Below are 24,589 nucleotides of genomic sequence, written 5' to 3'. Positions count from 1 at the left end.
TTTCGGATCCAGATCCGATGTCTGCCGCGACTTTGGATCCGATGAATCCGATGAGGGGAAATATCCACGGATATTTGGATCCGAGGTATCCGATCCGACCATCCCTAATAGGAAGGGTTAATTTTGCGTATAACATGAAGAGAAGAACTTCGTCTCCTTCAAATGGCAAGCAGATAGGAGTTGCGTCAAAGCAAAATCTTGACTGTTAAGTTATATTGATGGTGATTTTTACCCATAAGCTTGCAAGCACATTATCCCAGATACACAAAAAGGCTGTGAAAGCATTTTATCCCATTTCTTTTTCAACGTTGCAGAAACGGCAAAAAACATGCTGAAAGAGTACATAAGTCTTGCGGAAATTTGTTTTTTATCGACACCGAATGAGTCTTCCCCTGGCATCTAAAACGTTTCCAGGAAGTCTCGAAATTGTTTTTTTCTCTTCTAAAAACGGTTTCTTATGCTCCGAAAAACGTCACATTTTAAACGCTTTTATTTTTCGTATTATCTACATATAAAATTAAAAATATTAGAGAACAGAAGAGGTACGTTAAAGCTTAAATATAGCTATAGACCTCACGAAAATGTGATAACGGAGATTTCCGCAGTGTGCGATGAAACACTTCTTTTTAGGATACCACTGCGTCGGTTTGCTGTGGCGAAGAAGACAGTTTCGCTTGCAATATTGCAAGCTTCTTCATGTCAGCGAAACTGTTGTCACTGGCAAGCAACCGACGTGGTAGCACCGAAAGAATGAATATTTTGGAACCTCGATATCGCGAAAACCTACGCAGTCACACCTAAAAAACTTGCTTAATTTTGGTGGGTTGCACAAAATTTAACTAATTTTGTCCGAAAAAAATATTTTCACCGGCTTTTGTTATGTTAGACATTCATAAAGCTTACATTATGCACAACAACTGAAGAAATATTGCTCATTAGGCACATATAAAATGCATGCAAAAAATAGTGCATTACCGATGCACATTTTATGTTCATTTAAGGTTCTAACAGAATGTTTTTAAATGTAAATTTCCAAACAACGTTTCATGCTATTACCATGGTACATAATATGGGAATTTTTTGTGTTTATGTATTGCTGTTTATATGGTGATTATAAAAAATTTAATTTGATTTTTTTCACGCCCGTGGTCGTAAAATTATTATTATAATTTTTAAAATTTAATCCTTCTATATAAATTGTGTATTTACGTTGTAGCGTGAATTTTAAAAAGAAGATTACTTCTGATTAAAATAAATAAGTATTTGAAATAAAAAATAGTGGGAAAATAAATCTCGTAATAATTTTCATGAGTCACCACCCTTTAGCCAGATCAAACATTATATTGAATAGTCATGATGCAAAACTAAGTTTACGTGTATATTTCTAGATGATTCTGCAGATATGGATACCGAATCCATCGGCAGCATTCTAGAGGAAGCTCTGAAGACAACTTCATGCCTACTCGGGCTTGGAACTGACCCAGGAAAGATGTATCAAGATGATGGTGACGGGACGTGTTCCATGTTTCGCATTGAACACTTGGATGAAGAGAAGTTTAGAGATACGGATGACTTGGAAATCATTAGGAATGTAAACGAGCTTGTTTCCCTGAATCACATATTGTTCCTTCTGATGTGGTCGCTGGATAAGTTTACTAAACTAGACTATGTTTGGGACAGAGAATATGGTGCCGAGGAAGACCAAGATATCAATGACTCGTATTTTGCCTATAAATGTCGGCACATCTTTAATGAAGAGGACCTGAAGCTTCCGAATGAAATTTGCCTCACCCCAATGGATGATATTTCATTTGCTGACGACGCCATAAGAGTAGAGTAAGTATCCACTCATTCATGGGTCTCGTTTTTTAAGGTCACACTGATGTAGGTACTATTTCATACCTTTCAACACTTGTTTCAATGCTTTGGTTTTTGCATCTCTTCCCCCTCTGAATCCACTCTTAACCTCAACCCAAACCTTATAGCGTCCGCGAGTCGAACGTATCCTGAAACACCCCTTCCCAATCACAGCTTCATTCTCTCCCTTAAGCCCGTTAGACACTTCCCAATTTATTGGCCAATCCATTGGATATTGGATTTTGGTCCATCTGACATACACCAATTTCTAGTCCAATATCCTTTTCACAACTTTGGACACAACTTTTTGCCCAATTTTTAATTTAGAACAGGTTCTTATTTCTCGCGGCGAATCTCCAATCAGAAGTCAGTTTTGTTGACTCCTATTGGCCAAAACAAGGAGCCCTTTGCAAGCCATCTTTGGTTTGGCTATAAAAACATTGATTTTGTTCCGAAAATTTGCTTGAAATTTCTAAAATGGGAACGATAGAAGTTGTATCACTACTGATTGAAGAGTACAAATCACAAAAATGCTTATGCAACGTAAAATCATCTAATTACAATGGCGTTCTCTAACGGGAAATTATAATACTATTATGCTCAATGCTGGGGTAAATATTGACACGTGTCATACAGTATGTAACACCCAATATTTTAAATAATATTGCGCGCCGATTTATTGGCCAATAAATTCGAAAGTGTCATACGGGCTTTACCCTCGTCTAAAATATCCCTTGTTCCTGCATTCCACATGCACAACCAGTCCTTCTATATAAGTTGAGAAAGAAGCCAATAGATTCGAAATCTCCGGAAGCGTTTTTTGTGTTAGGGTTCCTTCTATGAGTTTCATTTTAATAAGCACTAATGGCATTCCTTTTGATTATTTTTGTTACACGCATCATTTTCTGCGAAACTGCATATTTGTTTCTGGATCGGATCGTCTACTTCTTCTTCTGCCCTTCGGCTACCTCTTTGGCTCCTGTGCTCTGAGTTGTGTGAGCTGCCTGATCGCGTTGTCCTACCCGTCCTTTCACTCAACTTTTTATTTTTATCATGCACCCAACGAGCCCTAACCCCTCCTAATGAATCACATGGGTGCTTTCCATTCATGCGACTCACGCGTCGACTTGTGTCGACTCGCGGCATTTGTTTATAACTCTCCTATTCCTGTGCGTTACCGTTTGTTGACTTGTGTCACAACAGTCGGCGACACACACAGAATGGAACACGAAAACCGCGACGCAAGTCAACTTGTGTCGACGTGTGTCAATGAATGGAAAGCACCCATTCAAATCACTCAAATTTGGAAGAAAATGTCGAAAACTTTTCTTTCAATTGAGTCCAATGCACCTGCCATAAGGAATTTTTGTATTCCAATTCTCTTTCAGCATTTTGTAGGAACCTTTCCTAATGGTCTTCAAGTGAAATTCTCTTTTGCAGGCGTTCCAACCATTTTATACACCTCTTTCCTTATTCTTTCTTCTGAAAACTCACTGTCCCTATCCAAAAATTAATGGGTCGCGTCTCACTGCCTGTTTTTATTTTGAAATTTACTTCGTTATTTCTATCCTTGAATGAATTTTCTATGGAAATACTAATGCATGTGTTTTTATGATCAATATCACTTTTGTATATGTTTAGTTTGTTTTCTGTTTTTAAGTTCATTTGTTGTTTGTTTTGTTTATTTGTGAGCATGTTTGTTTTTATTTTGATTCCTTTTATTTCTTTGTTTGAGACGATGCTATGGTGATAAAAGATAAATAACGGATTGTTAATGAGAGAACCATTTTGAAGTGGGTGTAAAATAAGATTGACAATAAAACAGTGTGTCAAGTGATATTTACATTGAATTTAATCGCTGTGATACGTTAATACTAACCATCTGCAAGTTTTGTCTTCCCATGGATGTGCACGCATGTTTTGCTAATGCATAATATTCCTATGACAGTGCGGCGGCAGTTGGCGACGCGGGGTTTCGGCTGCGAAAGATGGGAGATCGTGTGCTCTCGCTGAAAAATACCAAGATGGCATACATCTACGATAAAATGGAGGACCCATGTGCATTTGAGCAAAGACTCACCAACGCTTACGGTCCCGGGGCCAGGAGTTGGGGGAGGAGACTCCTAATGCCCATTGACGCTCTTCTCTTTGGGAGGGAAAGGGACGCGTTGAGGGAAATGGCTTTTTCACAACAAGAGAATCCCATGCAGAATATGGACAGGGTTGCCCTTTTCATTGCGGACGACGAGGGGTCATTGGACGTGGACACCGTGCCTCACCATCAGGATGAAGTATTGCAACACGCCATCCTCAGTCTTAGGGGAAGCGAAATGCCGAGAGAAGGATTTCGTGCTCGGAAAATTGATGTAAGTGTGTGATAACTGCTGTCACCATGCCCACATCTGCGTTTCTACTACATTTTATGACTATTTTTACCCTATCGTTACAATTTAAGAGAGAAAATTACCGAAGAATTTGTTTTTCGGATACGTCATTAATGCTACTTGGCATTTGGATGCCTGATTTTAATCAATCCTTAGATACTTAAGCTGCCGATATTCGGCCTGAAATTTAATCTCATGTAATAAAATTTGTTCATAATATTTTCTGTTAGTTTAACTTTTACACCGGAGATCATAAGAGTTTTTATCACTTCTGATGAATTGGTATTCTTTCACTGCATTTATTGTTCAACATTGTGGCGGTCTCGGTCCATTCCAACTTATACAATACCATCCCTAGTCATTACCTTCCCTCTCTCTCTCTTCCTCAACCTAATGTTTCGGCACCAGTGGAGTGAGAATTTGTGAGTGAGAGAGTGTGGATGGGTTATAATATTGATACATATAAATGATCGCAGATACATTTAAATGTACCTGCGAAGACCTACTCCAATTACTACATGTTTGACAGTGAAGTGCCCATTTGTGTTATGAGTTGTTCCCTTATTTCTCCATCACCTTGTTTGAACAGTAATACCCCTCCTTCACCTCCACTTGTAGACATTGAAAAATGACGGGAGATGCTTCACCGCCGATACGGTTGAACGCAAGCAGGAATGGTTACCGTGACGCAAACGGAAATATTAAAATTAACGTATGTACGTATATTTCACAAGACGAGGTGGAGGAAAAAAATATTGAAGTAATATGATCCAAATGCTAAAAAAAATGTATTTCTACTGAATGAACCTCTAACTGCAGAAAAGCATCATGTCCAATTTGGCAAACTTTACAGGAGAGAGAAAGAAAACCTAGCAAACCCATTTGCATCGCATATGTAGAGTATATTATTATTTTTGCTATATACGACTGAGCATTTGAAACTTGTTTATACACTGATAAATTAAGAAAAATATTTTAAGGGAGTAGGCCAGAGATTTTCGTCAAACTGTCCGTAAATCGTCCAATTTCGACATGACGCCTTTCTGCAGTTAGCGATTCATATGCCTAGTATAAGTTTACCAGAAGACTCGGATGTTCCTGTCTCTTCCTCTCACGATGGATTACTTGCCGGAAAAAAAATTAAAATTCTTCTCCATTTTTTTCGATGGTGGAATTGTACGGCTATGATGGGAGGGGTGGGCCAAAGGGGCCTTCCTACCTCTGAAATCATGCTTTTTAGCTCTTGCTGTGGGCTAAAGTAGTCCAGTTGCACCATTTGCACAACCCCATCATGTCAAATCAATCCCCTATGGACAAGGAACGCGTAAGCAATACGGGAAGGTAGACTTCATGGAATAAAAGAGACGAGTACGCCGGATTTGTGGACCGACTTCTGAAATTGACTGTACATGGGAATTGGCGGTCAAATCTTTCCTATTATCTCTAACTTACATGCCTACGTGACATTTACACAAAGAAGGTAACCTAAGAAGTTTACACTCCTTGAAAATAGCTAGGATGATTTGGTTAAAAAAAATCAGCAATTAATTTCAAATTGAAAAATGTAGTCGAAAACTCAACTAAGCTTTCAATTTGTATGGCTTAACCACATACATATATTGAACCAGGTATAGTATTACTATTGCATGAATTAGACGTGTGATATAGTAGATAAGTTTGAACACGCAAACTTTAAGAGCTCTCACTAATGTTGCGATGTCTCTCTTCCAAAAAGATTGGCCTTCTGATGTTACTCCCAGTTCTCTATCTGCTGGACGTAGCGACAGATTGTCGCGTAGCCTATCAGCACTTCAGCCAAAGCAGATACCTCAGCTTTTTCCTTACAATGCTGTTTATCCTTGGGCCAATGGTGGCTGAGATTATCCACAACTCTTTGGAGTAAGTATAATCAATATCACAGTTAGGGTGAACTGCTTAAAAAGATAATAATAACAATAAATCGATAAAACTGTGGTTCACTATTTAATTAGACCTTTAATTTTTATTAAAGTTGACTTTTATTTTTTTGTTAATTCATAGTGAATAACGATCTCTTTCAACGTTATTTAGAATTAATGAAAATCTAAAACAATTCTAATTCATGATTCATTTCCGCGGTCCTTAGGCCCATTAGAAAAATACTGCAAATCGCTTACAACAATTCACAATCTATCCATGAATTGGAATAAATGATAAAGGAATACAAATCCAAACAAATGCGCCCTATGCGATTATTTTTATCAAAAGTGTATGATTGTATACCTTGTATACTAACTCAAGAGAAGCTAATGCATACCCAAGGCGACGGCCACAGTATTCACATTCCGTAAGTTGCTCATGCATGGGTTTTTGACCATCTCATTTATGGACTATTTGTTTTTGCGTAAGTTACTCCTTTTCCTTACTTCACTTATTGCATAAGTATTGGACCAATAAGCTGAAATGTAGCTCAAAAAATTTCCTTCTCATTTCAGAAAGCTGCCTGATGACAGGGAAACCTGGAAGGAAGTATTCAGCCTACAATCTTTGAGACTGCTCCCTCGGTAAGAATAAAACCCTCTTTTTACATGTGATTTTTACTCTTTATTTCAATATTAACACCATCTACATAAGTTCATGGATTGGGTCGAGTTTGTAAGTGTGCACTGCGTTCGCAATGTAAGTGGCAGGTTCCAATGACCCTTTCGTAATTTCTCCCAATACACTCGTGGAGCGAGGAACATGAAATCGAGTAATGCACTCTATTGAATACAATAGCGATGACAGGTAGGATGAAAATTTATAACCTGTCCTAACGTGTTGGAAGTAATCGAATTTGATACAAATTATTTGACAGTAAGTTAGTATCCCAGTTTTCTCTACCGTTGCTATCCCTATACTACTGATGCATCATAAATACAAGTCCAATTTAATATAGAAAAAACACCATTTTATAGTCCGGATTTTTTCCCGGTAATTTGCCAGGAATTAATCGCACAGGTCCATGTGAGAATTTTATTAAAACAAAAATAACTTCCCACAACATCGTTATATCATTCAGGGCATCATATTAGAGACTTTAGATTCCGTGAAAAATATCAGGATATCATGTACTCATTAACGATCTATCGTGGACTCAACATATTTAGGAAGTAACAGGTTAAGCTAATTGGGCTAAAAATTGGGTTTTGTGAAAAACAATAGTTGGCAAGTCCAACGACAAAGTGAGAGAAATGAGCTACTTCTCCCTCGTTAGATTCCATTTCGAATACACTGCCAGTGTTTGGGACCCCCATGAAAAAGGCTTATAAACAGAGTTAGAATGCGTGCTAAGAATAGCTGCCAGGTACGTGCAAAATCGCAACGATATTTTTGTTAGTGTAAGTGACCTCTTGGATAAACTCGGAGGGGAATCTCTGTCAAACAGTTGACTGAAAAAAATAACCTTTAATCTAAAGTATAAATCAATGCATTTTCCATTGAACTTAGCCATGTACTACGAATGCCTACCTACTACGGTTGATTAGATCATGTAAAATAAGTGAGATTGATTGTAGATGAGATAGATCCACAATGTATTTTTTTCACTATCAACAAGAAATTATATCGGCAGCGATAAAACTCATAAATATATTAGATGGCTTGTAGTGTAGATAACTGGCTTGTGTGTACCTAAATGCATGTTTATGAATTTTCTTATTATTTATAATAGCCTGATTTGTGTGTTTTAGCTTTACTGGCTGATAACCATAATGATTAGTTGGTAAGTTTTGCCTTTGCATGAACGTGACAGTATAATAAGTAGGTATTCGTGACGTTTTTTGGACCGTTTCATGAGCATGCGGGAATCCTATTGAATGCTGCATGCTGGTGAATGCTCACCCCCTCCCTAATTACCTCTAAATGGCTCACAGGATATAATATAGATGTAGATGTACAAGATAAATGATTTACTATCGATTGGAAAAAAGTGTTCTATTTATTTACATTAAAATGGTCAGCACAGCTGAGTTGGTGATGATAAAAAGATGATAATGATGAGGATAAAGAAGCAGGAATGGAAACAGAGTCTTGAGCGGAAAGCTTTCAACAGTAATGCAGCAGGATTGGGTTTACAGAAATTATATCTTTGAAATGGCTCTAAGATGACAATTTATATCCGGAAACTGAAGGGTTTGTGATGGCGATTCAAGGCAGAGTTATACAAACTCAGAATTATGAAAAAATATATTAAAACTTGAAATGGAAGATAAATGTAGAAAATGCGAGAAAAGAGGTGAATTCATTGTACACATAACTTCAGGCTGTTCAGCTCTTGCTCGTAATGGCTACCTAAATAGGCACTACCAGCTGGCCAAAATTATCCACCAAAACCTAGCAACTACCTATGAACTTAAAAAAATACCCCACTTTTTTCCGAATGCCATCCACCCGCCTTACTAGAGGCAGATACACCTATTATATACAAGGAAAAACGATGGGTACCTACAGATAAAACCATAGAGTTGAATAGATCTGATGTTTTATCGATCCAAAAATAACAGCAACGAGCAAATATTGTTGATATAGCAGTGCCATTGAATCACAAATTCGAGTCAACGGAGAGAGAGAAATAACAAAAGTAACAAAATTTTGAATGAAAAAAAAACAAAACACCGTTGAGGAAGCAAGTGGGGTAGAAGGCGGATTGGGGGAAAGAGAAGGGTGGAGAAAAGGGGAAGCACCTTGTTGTTGCCTATTTACATGAGCCGGAGCTGCTTTTTAAGGCCGTTTTACACGGTACACGGAATTGCGCAATCTGACGTACGTGCGAAGGCGCAATCAAAATTGTGTCGTGTAAAGTGGGGAATTGCTAGAAAACATGCGAGAATGCGTGGATGCGAGACGGCAAAATAGCCCCTGTTCTAATTTCGTTCATGCATTCGCGCAATTCCACGCCATTTTAGAAATCAATGCAGCCCTAACCTGCCCAATTCCATGCTCCGTGTAAAACAGCCTTTATACGCCGATGTTGTGCATGTTTAGAAATTGTTTTGAATAAGAGCTAGTGAAAGTCACTCAGACTGATGACAGTCTGATTTATCTAGTGATTAGTTGGTTATAAGTCTACTAATAAATTTTACTTTTGCATTCAGAGCATGGAGGAGCGTGATGTATGCAACTATCACGAGGAGAGAGTTTGACAACGACCTCTGCGAGTTTTATGAAGAGCTCAATAGATGGCGTGGAGTTCCCTTTGAGAAACTGTCGGAGGACCCAAGGTAAATGCCGTAGTCGTAGACTTACTTCATTTTAAATTATGTTGATGGAAATATATTTGGCTATTTAAGATAGTTATTCAAGAGGCTATTGCATAATGACTTGAATTTTACATTTATCAGGAACGCTATTATCTTTCATATGTTCTTCAGGGAATGTGAGTAAATTTGAACTGTGTTGGCTATGGAATCGAAAGGAGCTGCAATGAATATCAAACTAATTATTTTTCAAATGCCCTATTCTCAAGGTTAAGTCCACATTGGAACTTAGGGGCAGAGAAGGCCAGACGCGATTACAAAATACGAAATTTTGAAATTGCCTTATGACGTTAGTGTATCATTATTATTTGCCAGCCAATGTATGCCCTGGTAAATATAATAGTTATTATTGATCGATATTAAAGAGATCGTATAGAATTATGTTGATTTGTCTAACTCTTTTCGCAATGCTATTATGATTATAATGTTAAAATATAATTAAGCTTATTGAAATGCATTGCCAGTGAATACACTATAAAAGCAACATTTTACATAAAACATACATTAATAATTTTTAATTTAATAAAGCAAGCGATTTATTTGCTCAGATCGTTTGTCGAGCTCATCCTAAAGCGGAATTCTTCGGAATTCGAAACAGCATAGATATGAAAGCGAATTAATATGCAATTTTTTTTGTTTAACTGGATACAGTAAATGATCTATTGGGCTCCTTTAGCTTCTTATTTATTATCGCATCACTTCTGTCTCCTTTACTAGGGATAACTCCATAGTTATTTATTTATTTTAATGAGCAACATTTTTTCCATTAAAAAAATTATATCAGCTCAAATTCAATGCGTATTGATTCGCTTTCATACTTACGCTGCTTCAAATTCCGTAGATCCCCGCTTTATGGATAATTCGCTTGCTTTTTAAAGCATACAAATTATTAACATTAGTTTAATGTTAGTTAGTCTGGAAACTGGAGTTTTCCAATTTTGCGAATCGGTGATCCGTAGGTGGTCTTCTTTGGTGAAGTACAGGTTAACGTAGCTAAGGTAGATGTTGTAGGTTCAGTAGCAATGGCGGTGGATTAGTTGAAAGTGGGTTTAAAAATTTCGCCGTCACCTGAATCGCCTTCTGCTGCATTTCCGTCCACCTGGGTATTCACCCGACCGGCGGAGATGTTAATCCGACTTAACGGCGTACACAAAAACAGTAATTTTAATAAATCTATGACGATTGTTGTCTCAAACGATCTAGCAAGTATTCTCGCTCACGTGATTATAACAATCCGCAGTATATGTGCGGAAAATATCGCACTAGAAACCCAGAAAATTCAGGAGCTCAGAATACAGCGTCCCAAAGCCACGGAGTCAAGTGTGTGTGTGTTTTGTGTTCGCTATTTCTCATCGAAAAACTTTAGCGTTAATTTAGGAAAATATACTTCAACGGATCGACCAATTTACGGGAGAATGTAAATTGACGTTCTGAAGATTGTTTTCTTATCTAACATGAGCGGCACAATGTATGTGTCATAAGGGTGGTCCTCATTTTTCGACTTTTCGAATTTCCTTCGGGACCCTAATTTTAGATCTTCCAGATCTTCGCGTCGAAGACACTTTTTTAAAACTAGGTTGTATATTTAGTGCCGGAATGGTAGAATGTGGAAATGGAAATTATAAACGCCGATCAAATATTCTTAATTGGTCATTATGAGAACAAATTGTTGGCTATAAGTTGTCATGCGATGGACAGGTGCTAAGGTTTCTATTCCATTACTTGCTAAATGCCATTTTAAATTTGCGAGCTTGTTTTCTCACGTCACGTGAAAATGTTTAGCACGTTTTCCTGCCATCCAATTGCAATAATATTTTACAGGATATTTTTTTACACCAATTGGCATAAAATTAGGGGGCGTCTCGAAATAAATTCGAAAAATCGAAAAATGAGGAACACCCTAATGTGGCATTGAACATAACACATATCCCGCATATATTTCCCTTTAATTAGGCTGTTGTAAAAATATTGCGGGAGGTGGGGATCTCGTTCAAATTCTCTGCTACTGGTACAATACAAAATGTCAAAGCTCAATTTCCAAACTGCGGAAAGAGTGGCTCCACTTTATTCGCTGCAATACTTTTTAATTGCTTCTGGTTGAATTTTGGATTACTACTAGTTGAGCACTGGAAAACCCGCATATTTCCTTAATTCCTCCGCACTTTAAATACACAATCGTATCGCATACCTATAATGTTTTTTACAGAAAGTGTTATTTGATACCAAGCCCTCTGGAACGGAGCGCAGCCCTTCGGTGGCAAAAAAAGTAAATTTGGTGGGGTGGGTGCCAAGCACGCAGGACGGGAGACACTTTGAGGGCAAGCCGCTAATTTCAAAGCCCTACTGAAAAATGCAGCCATTTTTTACTAAATTCGTAATTGTTTTTAAACGTTTGCATGAACAATATATTTATATCGATGTGTATTTCAATAAAAATGGACTTAGCTCTTCTTTATGAATGAGTTGAATAACATTTATTGCTAAGCAGGAATATTTCTCGGGTTTCCCACCGGGTGTCGTATCGTTAAGCAGCGATCGTAATTTTTCTTGGTAGTCACGTTATTAAATATAAAAATAATAAATAAATAAATAAATTACGATCGCTGCTTAACGATTCGACGTACCGGCTCATCACACGAGATCCAACGGATTCACTAGTAAGGAAGACCGCAGCACTCATTAAGAGGTGTATACCGGAGAATGAGAACACCAGGACCCTCATGCCACAGGCACCAGTGCCCCCGAGAATGTACGGATTGCCAAAAATTCACAAAGATGGCATTCCTCTAAGGCTAATTGTGAGCGCCATTGGGTCCCCAACGTACAACTTAGCCAGGCACCTAACCAACCTGCTTTCACCATTCGTCGGACAATGCGAACACCATGTAACGGATTCCAAGCAATTTGTGCAGACGCTGAAATCCATAAGACTTGAAGAGACTGACATACTGGCCAGTTTTGACGTGGTATCCCTTTTCACACGGATTCCGGTCGAAGAAACCACCAGACTCCTGGAAACCCGGTTCGATTGGAAGACAGTCGAGCTATTCCAACACGTACTGAGATCAACATACTTCCTGTGCAACGGGCAATTCTACGAGCAGACCGAAGGAGTTCCAATGGGCTCCCCCCTCTCGCCTGCCATCGCGAACCTATTCATGGAGGACTTCGAGGTGAAGGCGTTGGAAACAGCCCCGCTCCGCCCGAAATATTTCTTCCGGTATGTGGATGACACACTCATAGTGTGGCCACATGGAATAGAGACTTTGCCAACATTCCTGGAGCACATGAACGGTGTAAACCCCAGCATTAAATTTACAATGGAGGTGGAGAATAATCGACGACTTCCTTTCCTGGACATCTTAATAGAACGCAAGGAAAACGGAAATATTGGACACAGCGTATACAGGAAGCCAACACACACAGAGCTGTACCTAAATGCCTCGAGCCATCATCATCCGGCACAGAAGAAAGGCGTCCTGACCACCCTCTTCCATCGAGCCAAAGCCATATCGGATGACGCCCACCTAATCCAGGAAATTTCACATCTTAAGTCCACCTTCAGAAAGAATGGCTACAACCATCGTGAAATCCAGGCGGCCCTAAAAAGGACCTCTCTAGAAAGGAACAACAGAGAAGAAAAGGAGAAACCGGTAGCCAGAGCCTGTCTCCCCTACATCTCCAGTGTCAGCAACAAAATATCCCGAATACTCAAGAGACATAACATAGAAGCGATACACAAACCGTCCAGCAAGATAAAGACCTGCATCGGAACACCGAAAGATGACCTGGGCCTCAAGACGTCGGGAGTATACAGCATCCCATGTGAATGTGGCCACGTTTACATTGGGGAAACAGGCCGCACCATAGAAAAAAGGCTGACGGAACACGAACGATGCATACGCTTGTTCCACCCACTGAAATCAGCGGTGGCAGAGCATTGCCTGGACCTCGGTCACCGAGTGGATTTTAAAAGTACCAAAGTGCTATGCCGCACAGACAACTACTGGGATCATATTGTCAAAGAAGCCATACAAATCAGCATACACCAAAAGAACCTAAACAGAGACAAAGGCTTCCAGTTAACACTTTCACTGCTGGCCATTTTGATGAAAAATATCGCTGTGAGCGGTAGTGGTTTTTCTGCATAACCAAGTAGATATGTCTCTATGGATACCTTAAAAAATAATTATAAAAATCCTATGATTGTTTTAAACAAATAAAACGAAGGACGCACCGGTGCGTCTGCCGCTCACAGCATTGTCAAAGCTATGCAACCCGTGTCACATCGTTATGCAACCCGCAATACAAATATTTTTATCTCCCTTAATTCTCATCTAACGTTCATATATTTCAACTTATTTTGCAAATAAATAGATATATTTAAAAATTTGGAGTATTCGAAAATTATAAAATTTTATTTATTTTTAATTAAATAATATTTTTCTCGTAAATAATTACACTCATAATTTACTCGTGGTTTTGGGATAACTTTCAAGAATCATACTGAAAAAACACTAGAATGAAGAGTGCTATTTAAGTCAGCAATAAATATAAGACCTAAGAAAATATCCTAAAGCATAAAACCGTTTTTTTACAGGCAATCTGGATCGTAAGTGCTAACATATTTTCTCACTCTATTTTTGGCACATACTCCGCACTTCTTTCTCCCTTTTTTTCGTTTCCAAATTATGTGGTGAGTGAACATGTTTAGGGGAACTCATTGAATGTATTACCTCATGTTGGACATTTAGCAATGAGTTTATTGATTCATCGCGGTATTCTAACAAATTTACACGTTTCCCACTAAATCCTTGGTATAAAATGAAAGAATGAATCATTATTATCTGAATAAAGTATATTCTCAACTTTAGGTACCTACGGAGAATTTTTGATTCGCAAAGACAATATGACAACAATTGATCGGTCTTGTCTTTGCCTCCAATATGTTTATTGTAAGCGTCTACCATACTGGGCTAAGTTGAAACCCTTTCCCGCCTGCCCGCAAAATCGTGTCCATACTCATACGAAATCATCTTCACATCTCTTTTATCCCTCCATTTCAAAACGCACCCCCCATTATATTGTAGCAAGCCACACATTCACCCTCCTCTAATTTTTTATAAATATATCCCCGTTATTTTTCCTTTTCATTAGAAGAATGACTGATCAGTATGTTTTCTCTGTACAGTATGTTTTTGCAGACAATGGAAAAGGGTCACACTGTGGTAAAAGTTATCCCTGAACACAGCATGCCCCTTATTTTTAAAATTTTCCAACAATTTATGAGTCCTTTTCTCTGCGTTCCCTGCTCCCCCCACTTTTTTACCCTCGGTGCCACAATATATCAAGCAATCCAAAACCAAACCGTATTACAAACAAGAAGTACACTTCACTCATACTTGCATGGAATGTATCATGCAAGGGCCATATTTTGTAAAATAGATCACTAGGTAAGTGTTCGCCTTCAACCACATTTCTATCTCAGTGCATAGCGAGAAATATTTGCAAAAGCTATCTCGAGACATGTATGTGGAAAAAAAGGGAGATAATATATTTCAGATTTTTTCCAATAATATTATAATCTACTAAGAGAAATATAACCCATCGGATATAGAAGGTCAAAAAAGGATCCAATTATCTTCCAATCAAGACTTATTCCAAGACGTTATTCGCATTTGGAGAAGTATTATTTCGAACCACATATTCAGTCAGCATTGATATTCGTTTCTGTTACTACTCAAAAAACATCATTGGCAATGAGAGTCGTAAGTCGTAAGGATTCCTGCTGGGAACATTTAGTTTTTGTCCTGAGGTGCCAGAAAAAGGGATATCTGTTACTAAGAGTTCAGCTTTGTACCATAAATCGAAGTTATTTGAGTGCTTTCGGAACAGTTTTTATGAAGGTGCATGGGCGTTTTCTTCCTGACTCTCTTCGGACGACTTCTCTGGAATTCCTTCCTGGGATGCATTATCTTCCTTGCTGTCCATCTCATCATCAAACTGCATGAGGGTATCCATCAACTCCTAATTAGTCTTTTTCTTCAAAATTCTCTGAGGATATTCATCTCTTTTTTCATAACGTTCCCGCTGAACCAGATGTTGATGCTACTGGCTCCTCAGCCATCTAATGTAATGGGAAAAAATCAGGTAACAGGAGACAGGTATTCAGGTAACAGGTGACACCTCCGATGATACTTCAGAGGATAGATATCTCCGAAAATGGAGCATATCAATCTATTCCGAAGGCCTCAAGCACCTATTACTTTCCTGTGGCAACGTCGTACTTGCAATGATATTTTGGCCAGAGGACGTGGAGGGATGAGAGTGAAAGGAATGCCTCGACCACACTGTTTTTATAGGCCAGAGGAAACGATATCCGCATGAAATGAGACGAAATATTACCCTTTTATTTCACACATTATTGTGATCGTCTTGGAATTCCCGGTATTATATTTCCGTCATATCGGCATTGAATTTCATTCTCAAGGTCAATGCTAATGGATCCCGTGTAAAATACTTTATCTTCATATGGTGATAGATTTCAGTTTCGTTTGTAATGTATACGCAAAGTGTGGTAATTATATTCCTATCTGTCAGTTTAGCAAAGTATATAACCTTTGCAATTGGCCAGTAATATAATGAGACACTTGTCTAATATTGTAATTCGGGGTTTTGTGGAACAAGTGATGATCAGAAACATTTTTCATTATGTTAAAGCAAAATTCGGCAACATTACGGCATGTTTACATAATCAATAGGCTATATGGAAGAATAAAAGAAGAGTGCAATGGATTATAATTCATTATTATCAAAGGGGATTACATAATGCCCCTCGATATGCCTTATGGTGATAACTTTCTTAGAGCTAACTTTTTCCGCATTATGCACGATAAATGTACATGTATAGAAAATTCTGGCATCGAACCTGGCTCAATTACGCATATTACTTTTTCAAGGGATTTTTCATCGCTAAACGTAATATCTATTATGTTCAAAAGAAGCAGCCATGGCAATTGTCCAAACCAATGTGTTCACATATTTTTGCTATATTCAGGAATATCGAAACATTTCCACATATTCGAAAAAACTGAGTATAAAACTTTATTTGACATAAATAATACTTAGAAGAGTTTTTTATGCATACAAGACCCATTTATCTCCGTTTCCGAGACGATTTAGTTCAGAAAAATCAAAATATCATAAAAATCACGAAAAAATGGAAAAAAGATGAAAAAGTATTTACCTAAATAATGACAGTTGATTCCTAGAAACGACGGCCAACATGGAATAGTACGGAATGTAATAGAGCAGCGAGAGGTAATTTGGAGCGGCCAAGACGTTCTCGGCTGATTCTATGGCCATTTGAAAACGGGTCGGAGCAGGACGCACGGGTGCGTCCTCCGCTCAGCATAATAGTTTGCGCAGGACGCACCGGTGCGTCCGCCGCAGCGAAAGTGTTAAGTACTACGTGGAAGTCAGTGATCAATCACTATAAATCACCCCAATTCAGAAAGGACCAATCAGGGCCCACTTGAACGGCCCTCATGTGTATAAATACCGGAGAAAAAACTTGGCTCAACATTAACCCCTGATGACGATGACGGACTTAGTCATGGAAACGTTGGGAACTACAACCCGATACGACACCCGGTGGGAAACCCGAGAAATATTCCTGCAGAGCATACGCCGGGAAAAACTCAGATTCTACATTTATTGCTAACTTTTAAATATATATTTTAATAATGAAAACCTACTGATTTTGAAAAATAAAAAAGTTGCAACAAATGATGTACCGCCATAAAATGCATAATATGTCTTATTACGCTCAATTTGAACTATTCAAGCCATGGAAAATCATACAAAAGCATTGCTCCAAGCACAGCATTCAAAATCCTTAGATGACAAAAAGGGTCACTGCACCCTCAATGAACGGTTCTTTCCTCCAAATTTTCACACAAAGTAGGCTGAGAAAAGGGTGCCGGTAGCTACAGAGGACTTTTCGTCCTCAAGACATTAAAATAACTCTTTTTCTATCGAGGAAATGCTTTCGAAATAACAGAACCACTAAGCGGTAAACTGGAAAAGTACTATGGGCGAAACATTACAGCTTCACGCAAACAAAGTCAATAAAATAGATAGACGTAATATTACGCCCTTGGCACGCAAAGTGTTAAAAGTGACGTTGTACGCTTAAAAAAGATTAATCGTGACACCAGAGGAACAAACTGTTCATGTCTGTATCAATTGAATGTAAACCCTGCCATCAGGAGCAAACACCTTTCCAAGTGCGGGAAAGGGGTGGAGGAGAAGTCTCTAGCAAGTGGTGCGGGCCGTACCTCAGCGCACCGCGGTGAAGGGTGGCGCTCTTGGGGGGTGGATCGCATTACGACGGACAATATCTCTTAAACGCTTAAAAATAGGTCAAAATAAAAAGAGATTCGTCCCTGAAGATATTTACTTTCCCTTTTTAGGTAAAGATAGTACTTTTTCTGCCCCACAAAAAAACGCATTTCAGGGTTCTTAGTAGCCAGGGCCCTTGGGAAACGGGTTCCCCATAATTTGAAAGTATCCACATTTTATTACGTGAATATAAACCTCATTTGGATCATTTTGAGACTAAGAAAACGTGACTTTCTCAATTCTGAAAAGTAAGGGCAACATATTACATTAACAGAAATATGAAGTAATTATATTCGCATTTTGAAGGAATTGTGAAAATTCATCGTCTTGGCCGTGGTTTATTGGGATTAAGCTATGAGTTAAAAATAATTTTAAAAACTGTTTCCACAAATATATTTTCACTCGAGACTTTCCTTATAACTACTCCTAATGAGCGTCCACCTCTCAAAACAACCAACATTTAAAGGAAGTGATGGTAGCATTCATGCCATTTAGAAAATTTCATATGCTTCTTCAAAGACCGCACCTCACTCTGACCGAAGGCCACCTCAGAGAATGAATTTACCACCTATTCACTGAATGAAATTACCCATATGCAAGGAACCACCCGATTTTACCAGGTTAATTATGAGTGGAACCGTGGGTGGTCGCTCAATACAGGATTTTTTTTCAATCCATGGGAGTGTATGAGGTTCCCTGCTGATGCGGCAGAAGCTACGTGGGGCAGAGCAAGCGTTCTATCTCCCAAAGGCTTAAAGAGCACGAAAGAGCGTTAAAATTACATCAGTGGGACGCATCAGCTGTTGCTGAACATTACACCTCCAGCCCTGGGCATAAAATAATGCTTAACGCTACATGGGTATTGGCGAAGACGGAAGAATACCATCCGCGTCTTATACGTGAATCCGTCGAGATTGCGAAAAGACCAAACAACTTCAATGGGGAGGATGGATATAACCTCAGCCGCACATGGAGAGGGTTCCTGGCCCAATATAATTACCAACGGCCATCGCCTTCCGTGTAAATTCAAAATCGGGTCAACAATGGGTTAACGAAGCCTGTATAAGGTCGGGACGAGAACGGTTTTCCTCCCATTCTCTTGATAACGCTCCCAGTAGGAGGAGTGAAACGTCGAGTATAGAAATGTTACCTACGCAGCCAATCCCGAAAACAACCACCAACATCAATACAGGATTCCGTTCGGGGTGGAATTCATTTAACAATCGATCTTTTCAGCTTACATCTTGTCATTATTTTTCCCAGAGATGATGGAATTTTCTTCACGTCTCCCACTGTGTCTGCTATGATACAAGTGCTATGTCATCGGAAAGACACAGTACCGTTTTTTTTTCTCCGTGGATCTTCACTCGAGGCACCTTATCTTTTATTTCGTAGGAGCGTTGTAGGGAGAGGAGCACACCCTCTCCTTTAATATTCTTGCCATTTCACGGCTAGATGGATTTTTTTTATTTCATTGAATACTGCTGCATATACCTACGTAATCTCTTTATACCAATGCCTTACCGTTGGCATGAATTAAAAAGGAAGTTTGAAATTTTTGGACTAAAAATCATGGAAATCAAAAATCAAATCTGCAGGCCCTCGTAAATTCCATCACCTCCCAAAAATTACAGAAAATATAAATATTATATTTTTTGTGTATTTTTGACCACATTTACATATGTAGGTACATTTACCTGTATTCAAATTTCAAAAATAAACAAAAAATACAAATATATTCATCGTGTAACACGTACCACGTATGTATGAATACAGAGGAAATACATTCAATAATACATATGTATTACAGATGTAATACATAACAAAAATACATATGTAGGCGACCCATGAAAATACAATGTAAATACATATGTATATCCAAATGTGTGCTGTTGGGGATGAAACCTGAATATGAATGTTTTTACAGAATACACCACAAGTTTTCTTCTTGACTCTTTTTCTCAGTCGGAGCGAAATATCTTCGATTAATGCGCATTACTTCGCGATGATGGTGGAGAACGAACGAGAGCTGGACCAGTGGAGGGTGCATGAGGCGCTGTACGAGTCGGCGCCGCAGCTTCTCCTCCAATTGGTCATCGCCAACATGCAACTCGTCAACGGCGAGACGGTCGGTGAGTGAATGTGGATGAATGATCAGGATTCGTTCCGGTCGATAGAATAGAAAAAAAACTCCTGATAGCCTTCATATCAGGGAATTGAAGAATGGAAAGTTGTATATGGAATGGTTAATCGATGCTTATTCTTACTGCTACTCCAACCTCTTTAAATACCCTTTTGCTGTCAGGGGCCGATTTATCGGCCCGAAATATTTCACTTTTTTCGTGATTGTGGCCTTTTCAACGGCTGTAATTTATGTAAACCTCCATAATCTTTCTATGGTTATAAGATGTAAATATATCTTAAGAATTGGGAAAATATCTAGACGTACTAAATAAAATTAAGTGGCTGAAAATGTTTTAAATCTGAAATGTTGGTAATTCCGGAAAATAGCCGAGGCAAATTTCGTACAGCCCACCTGAAATGGGGTTAAATTAGACATTGGTGTTGACAGAGAGTTTTTAATCCTTTTCTGCCTACTCACGGCTTAATCAGTTTGATCACCGTCCCCGACCACAAAGAGTTGTGCAACTGTATGAGTATGCGGTCACAATTGGTCGGCTGAATGTGAGCAATTTCTCATTATACGCTTTTGATAAAGGTATGGGCAAATAGATAGAAGTCAAGAGGGCCGAGATGGTAACCCCGAGTAAAAACGTGACAGTCAACAATGTACTGAGGTCACAATGACAATGGTAGATACTGTTCATTCACAGAATCAGAATATGATCAGTACATTGTTGGTACACCCATTGTGAGGTGCTAAATTAAAGTATGCCGGATAATATTTGTAGTTTTCAGCTCGACGTCTCTCATCAAGTAATGGCCTCGTCGCAATTAAAGGCAATTTTTTGGAAGTTTATCGTTAGCAATAGGGATGGACGGATCCAAGATTTTTTTCGAATCCGGATTCGAATCGGATCTCCTTGATATTTTCGAAGCCGGATCTTTCGGATCGGATATTTTCTAAACCAAATGCATTTTCGAATTCCTGTCGCTGAGATTCCCCCGACGATTGTTCAATCTCATGGGAAGAGTCGCACTATGTGCCAGTCGTATTTTTCTATTTTTATTTTCCACGGCTGAAATTCTCCTACGTAACCTCTGCGAGAGATTTCAAACAAAAGGGTTCATGAGAAGGACAAGAATCGCATGCGACGGCGCATTCGAAGAGAGAATCGGAACTCTTTCCACCCTTATGGGGCGTCGCATTCACTGAAGCCATTATTTAAAATTTCGGATCCAGATCCGATGTCTTCCGCGACTTTGGATCCGATGTATCCGACGAAGGGCAATATCCGCGGATATTTGGATCCGAGGTATCCGTTCCGACCATCCCTAGTTAATAAGCCTAATTCCAAACTACTCTCTTTCTTAAGTGTGGGCTATTTGGTGGTTAAAACCATTAAACGGGAATAATTAGTTGCTGAAGCAAAATAACGCAAATTGAAAATGTTATCAACACAGGGTATAAAACATGAAAAGGAACCTGATCCCTCTTCTTACGGCGTCTAGAATGGCACAAATGTCTGCGCCTTTTTGCGCCAAGCAAATGAGCGGGGATCACTATTCCAAAACCTATAGTTGCCCACTTGCAATGGAAACGTTTTGTTTTGGACGCAGGAAGAAATCTAACATAGCGCACGCCTTGAAGTAAGGAGCATGAGGAAGAGTGCATCGCCAACTAACTCCTCACAAACATTTCGCTCCAATTACTGCCCGTTATTCAATTGCCTCCCCCAGGGCCGTTTTAAGGTCATCGTAGGCCCCAGGCACTTCCAAAGTCGTAGGCCCTCCCCGACTTCATTTTTAATATTTTTCAAAAAGGCACCCACACTTCTTTGCGATTTGAAATCTAAATGCACTTTCCGCATTGTTAATTATTCTATTCAGACTATGCAGTGATGACGTAATAATTCCGGTGTTACACCATGCGCTTCGCGTTCGTTTTTTATCGTTAGTCGTGTGCTTCTTTTTCTTAAAAAATTTTAAAAAAGTTATAAACTAAGTTCCGTTTTCTAAACTCAAATTGATGAAAACGTATCTTCGGTCAACGATGGGACAAACACGACTATCTTCCCTGGCATTACTTTTAATTGAAAAGGATTTGATGAGGGAAATGACATTTGAGGACGCCGTATGTGACTTTGCTAAGACAAAGAGCCGAAAAGCCATACTGTAATTTACAGATCAACAGCACTGCAGCTTGACTTGCTCAGGTGCTCATCTCACACGGTTATATACAGTTACTTTGATAAAAACATTATTAAATTTTACTGGCATTCTGAACTTGTTTTCACTTTATGTACTGGCTTTCGTGGGCCCTTGAAAAGTCCGTAGGCCCTAGGCACTGTGCCTAATTGATGAAGCGGCCCTGGCCTCCCCCCTCCAACTGGAAGGTTAACTATTTCCCCACGCCCCTCTTTCTCTACTGGACGTCAGATGGCAGTACGGAAAAATCCGAGGACAATATCTATTATTAATATTCATTACACGGCGGCTTATGGTGGATATTTGTAGTTGGCAGAGGCATTCAGTAAAATATTTATGATAACTTGGTGAAAGATCCCGTTTTGTCCCTAAATGCTCAACGGGATATGGAGCTAAAAAGAAAAAGGACAAATTTTCCGGGGTGAAGGCTAAGCCTTTATTCAAGACTAATTTAAGCATCTCGCGATGTTCGACGCTTGCCGCATTGAGGGACATTACCTTCGTTGATGATATTTTAATGCATCCATAGTTAAATTCTCATTTATTGATGCATGACTATAATTATCTATCTGATGTGAAGGTCCTTGATTTTAATTACCTAATGTGAATATAACGGCCGAGAAAAAAATTAATGATACTTTAAAAGATTTTTTGTAAAAAATGCCTTTTATAGCATTCAGGTGTCCATAGAGAGATGAAAAGCCATAACGATGTAAAGAAATATTTTTTCATCTCTTTGTAATATAACTTTGTCTGAAGATTTTCTCTTGTAGATTTTTTCTTTTTTATATGAATTTCTATGTTTTTTTTTAATTTTATTTTTAAACTTGGCGAAACCCACACAAGTGTAATCCTGTCTTATCATGGTGAATAAATCAATCAATCAATCTACAATAGTAACGTGAGATTCCCCCCCCCCCCTATCCACTCGGCTTGATTGGAGTCCACGTCGCCCATTCCGCTTCTCAATGGTATTACTTACCTCGGACTAAAAGCTAATGCGATTCCGAGTGATCCAACATGTCTGCCGCACTTCAAATGGCCATCTGTCTAGCCATGCCTCTACCCACCGTTTTCAAATGAATAAACCCGAATATTTTCACCCCCAACTCGCCATTTTCTTTGATCCATTCCGAGGCAAGCCTTAAATGACGATTCCCTGCAGAGTTGACAGGTACTGTATCTCCCAGTCTTTCTTTGCCTGATAAGAGTGCATATCCCTTCTCTGAATAATGCATTATGTGATAATAAAATGAAAATGGTCCAACGAAAATTCGATGGATTATATAAGACACGGTCTCAAGCGTTACTTTGTGGAATTGTTTCACTATAGAATAAAATATAATAACTTTGTTTTATTCCAAACTTTATTTTAAATAGCATGACTCGGGTTTCAGCATCTAATGCTATCAGCAGGTACATTTTTTCCCGAATAAGATGCTGAAATCCGGGTCGTGCTATTTAAAATAAAGTTTGGAATAAAAAAAAGTTATTTTATTTTATTCTATCTCGATGGATTATGGTCATTAAAGAATAATCCACCAATTTGGTCGGCAAATTGAATTATGGTTTCAATACCAGTGGGCCCGTCGTCCCTATGGTGGCGCGGGTTTATCCCTATCCCCTACCATCAATTCCTATCTTTTTCCGCAAGGCGTCGTCGGGTTCTCATTGCGGCGGCGCCTCCTATACTTTTTTCATTCCTGAAGCCCGTATAACACTTTCCAATTTATTGGCTTCTTGGTTTGGCCAACAGGAGGCAACAAAACTGATTGGAGATTGACCGCGAGAAAATAGAAACTGTTCTAAATTCCAAATTGGCCGAGAAATTGTGTCCAATATTGTGGAAAGGATATTGTGCAAGAAATTGGTGCGTGTCAGTTGGACCATAACCCAATACTCAATGGATTGGCCAATAAATTGGAAAGTGTGTCATACGGGCTTTGGTCCCTCTCTTGAGATGCGTGGGCGTAAAAGTCACTGACTTCATTCGCGGTCCTCAGAAGAGTTACCCTCGCGGGCCCACCCATTGTATCCATTCCCATTGCAATAAAGATATTCTTCGTTATTATATCTACCAGGCAATGGTTTAGCCCAAATACTGGTTTAGCCCAAAACCTAGGTCAAAAGGGTATGAAGGGGGGAGCAGTTCCTTTTCCCTAGCTACAAATAGCAGTGAGGATCTTCTCCACCCATTGGATCATGAAACCCAAACTCTTTCAGTCCGTAAATCGTCATTTACATGGTAACTATCTGAGAAACTATCTGCAGTCTAATTCTTCGTTAAAACTATCGCGGGTGCCCGTCATTATGATTAAATACTTTTGGGCTATGTCGCCG

General features: G+C 39.0%; 2 protein-coding genes across 2 annotated transcripts in view; both read left to right on the top strand.

Annotated features, from left to right (window-relative positions):
* LOC124172763 overlaps window positions 1-4,235 on the top strand; it is a 40,812-nt gene extending 36,577 nt beyond the window's left edge. Inside the window, exons 10-11 of the mRNA XM_046552251.1 lie at window positions 1,389-1,836; window positions 3,806-4,235. Of these exons, the coding sequence (XP_046408207.1) occupies window positions 1,389-1,836; window positions 3,806-4,235 (878 nt within the window). The remainder of the gene's footprint in view (window positions 1-1,388; window positions 1,837-3,805) is intronic.
* Window positions 4,236-5,992: 1,757 nt separating this feature from the next.
* LOC124172679 overlaps window positions 5,993-24,589 on the top strand; it is a 38,282-nt gene continuing 19,685 nt past the window's right edge. Inside the window, exons 1-4 of the mRNA XM_046552137.1 lie at window positions 5,993-6,140; window positions 6,716-6,784; window positions 9,356-9,481; window positions 19,886-20,052. Of these exons, the coding sequence (XP_046408093.1) occupies window positions 6,088-6,140; window positions 6,716-6,784; window positions 9,356-9,481; window positions 19,886-20,052 (415 nt within the window). The 5' untranslated portion in view covers window positions 5,993-6,087. The remainder of the gene's footprint in view (window positions 6,141-6,715; window positions 6,785-9,355; window positions 9,482-19,885; window positions 20,053-24,589) is intronic.

The sequence above is a fragment of the Ischnura elegans genome (assembly GCF_921293095.1).
Source record: "Ischnura elegans chromosome 13 unlocalized genomic scaffold, ioIscEleg1.1 SUPER_13_unloc_2, whole genome shotgun sequence".
NCBI classification, from domain to species: Eukaryota; Metazoa; Arthropoda; class Insecta; order Odonata; family Coenagrionidae; genus Ischnura; species Ischnura elegans.
The sequence above is the reverse complement of the archived record's forward strand: the minus strand, read 5'-3'. Positions and strand labels throughout refer to the sequence as shown.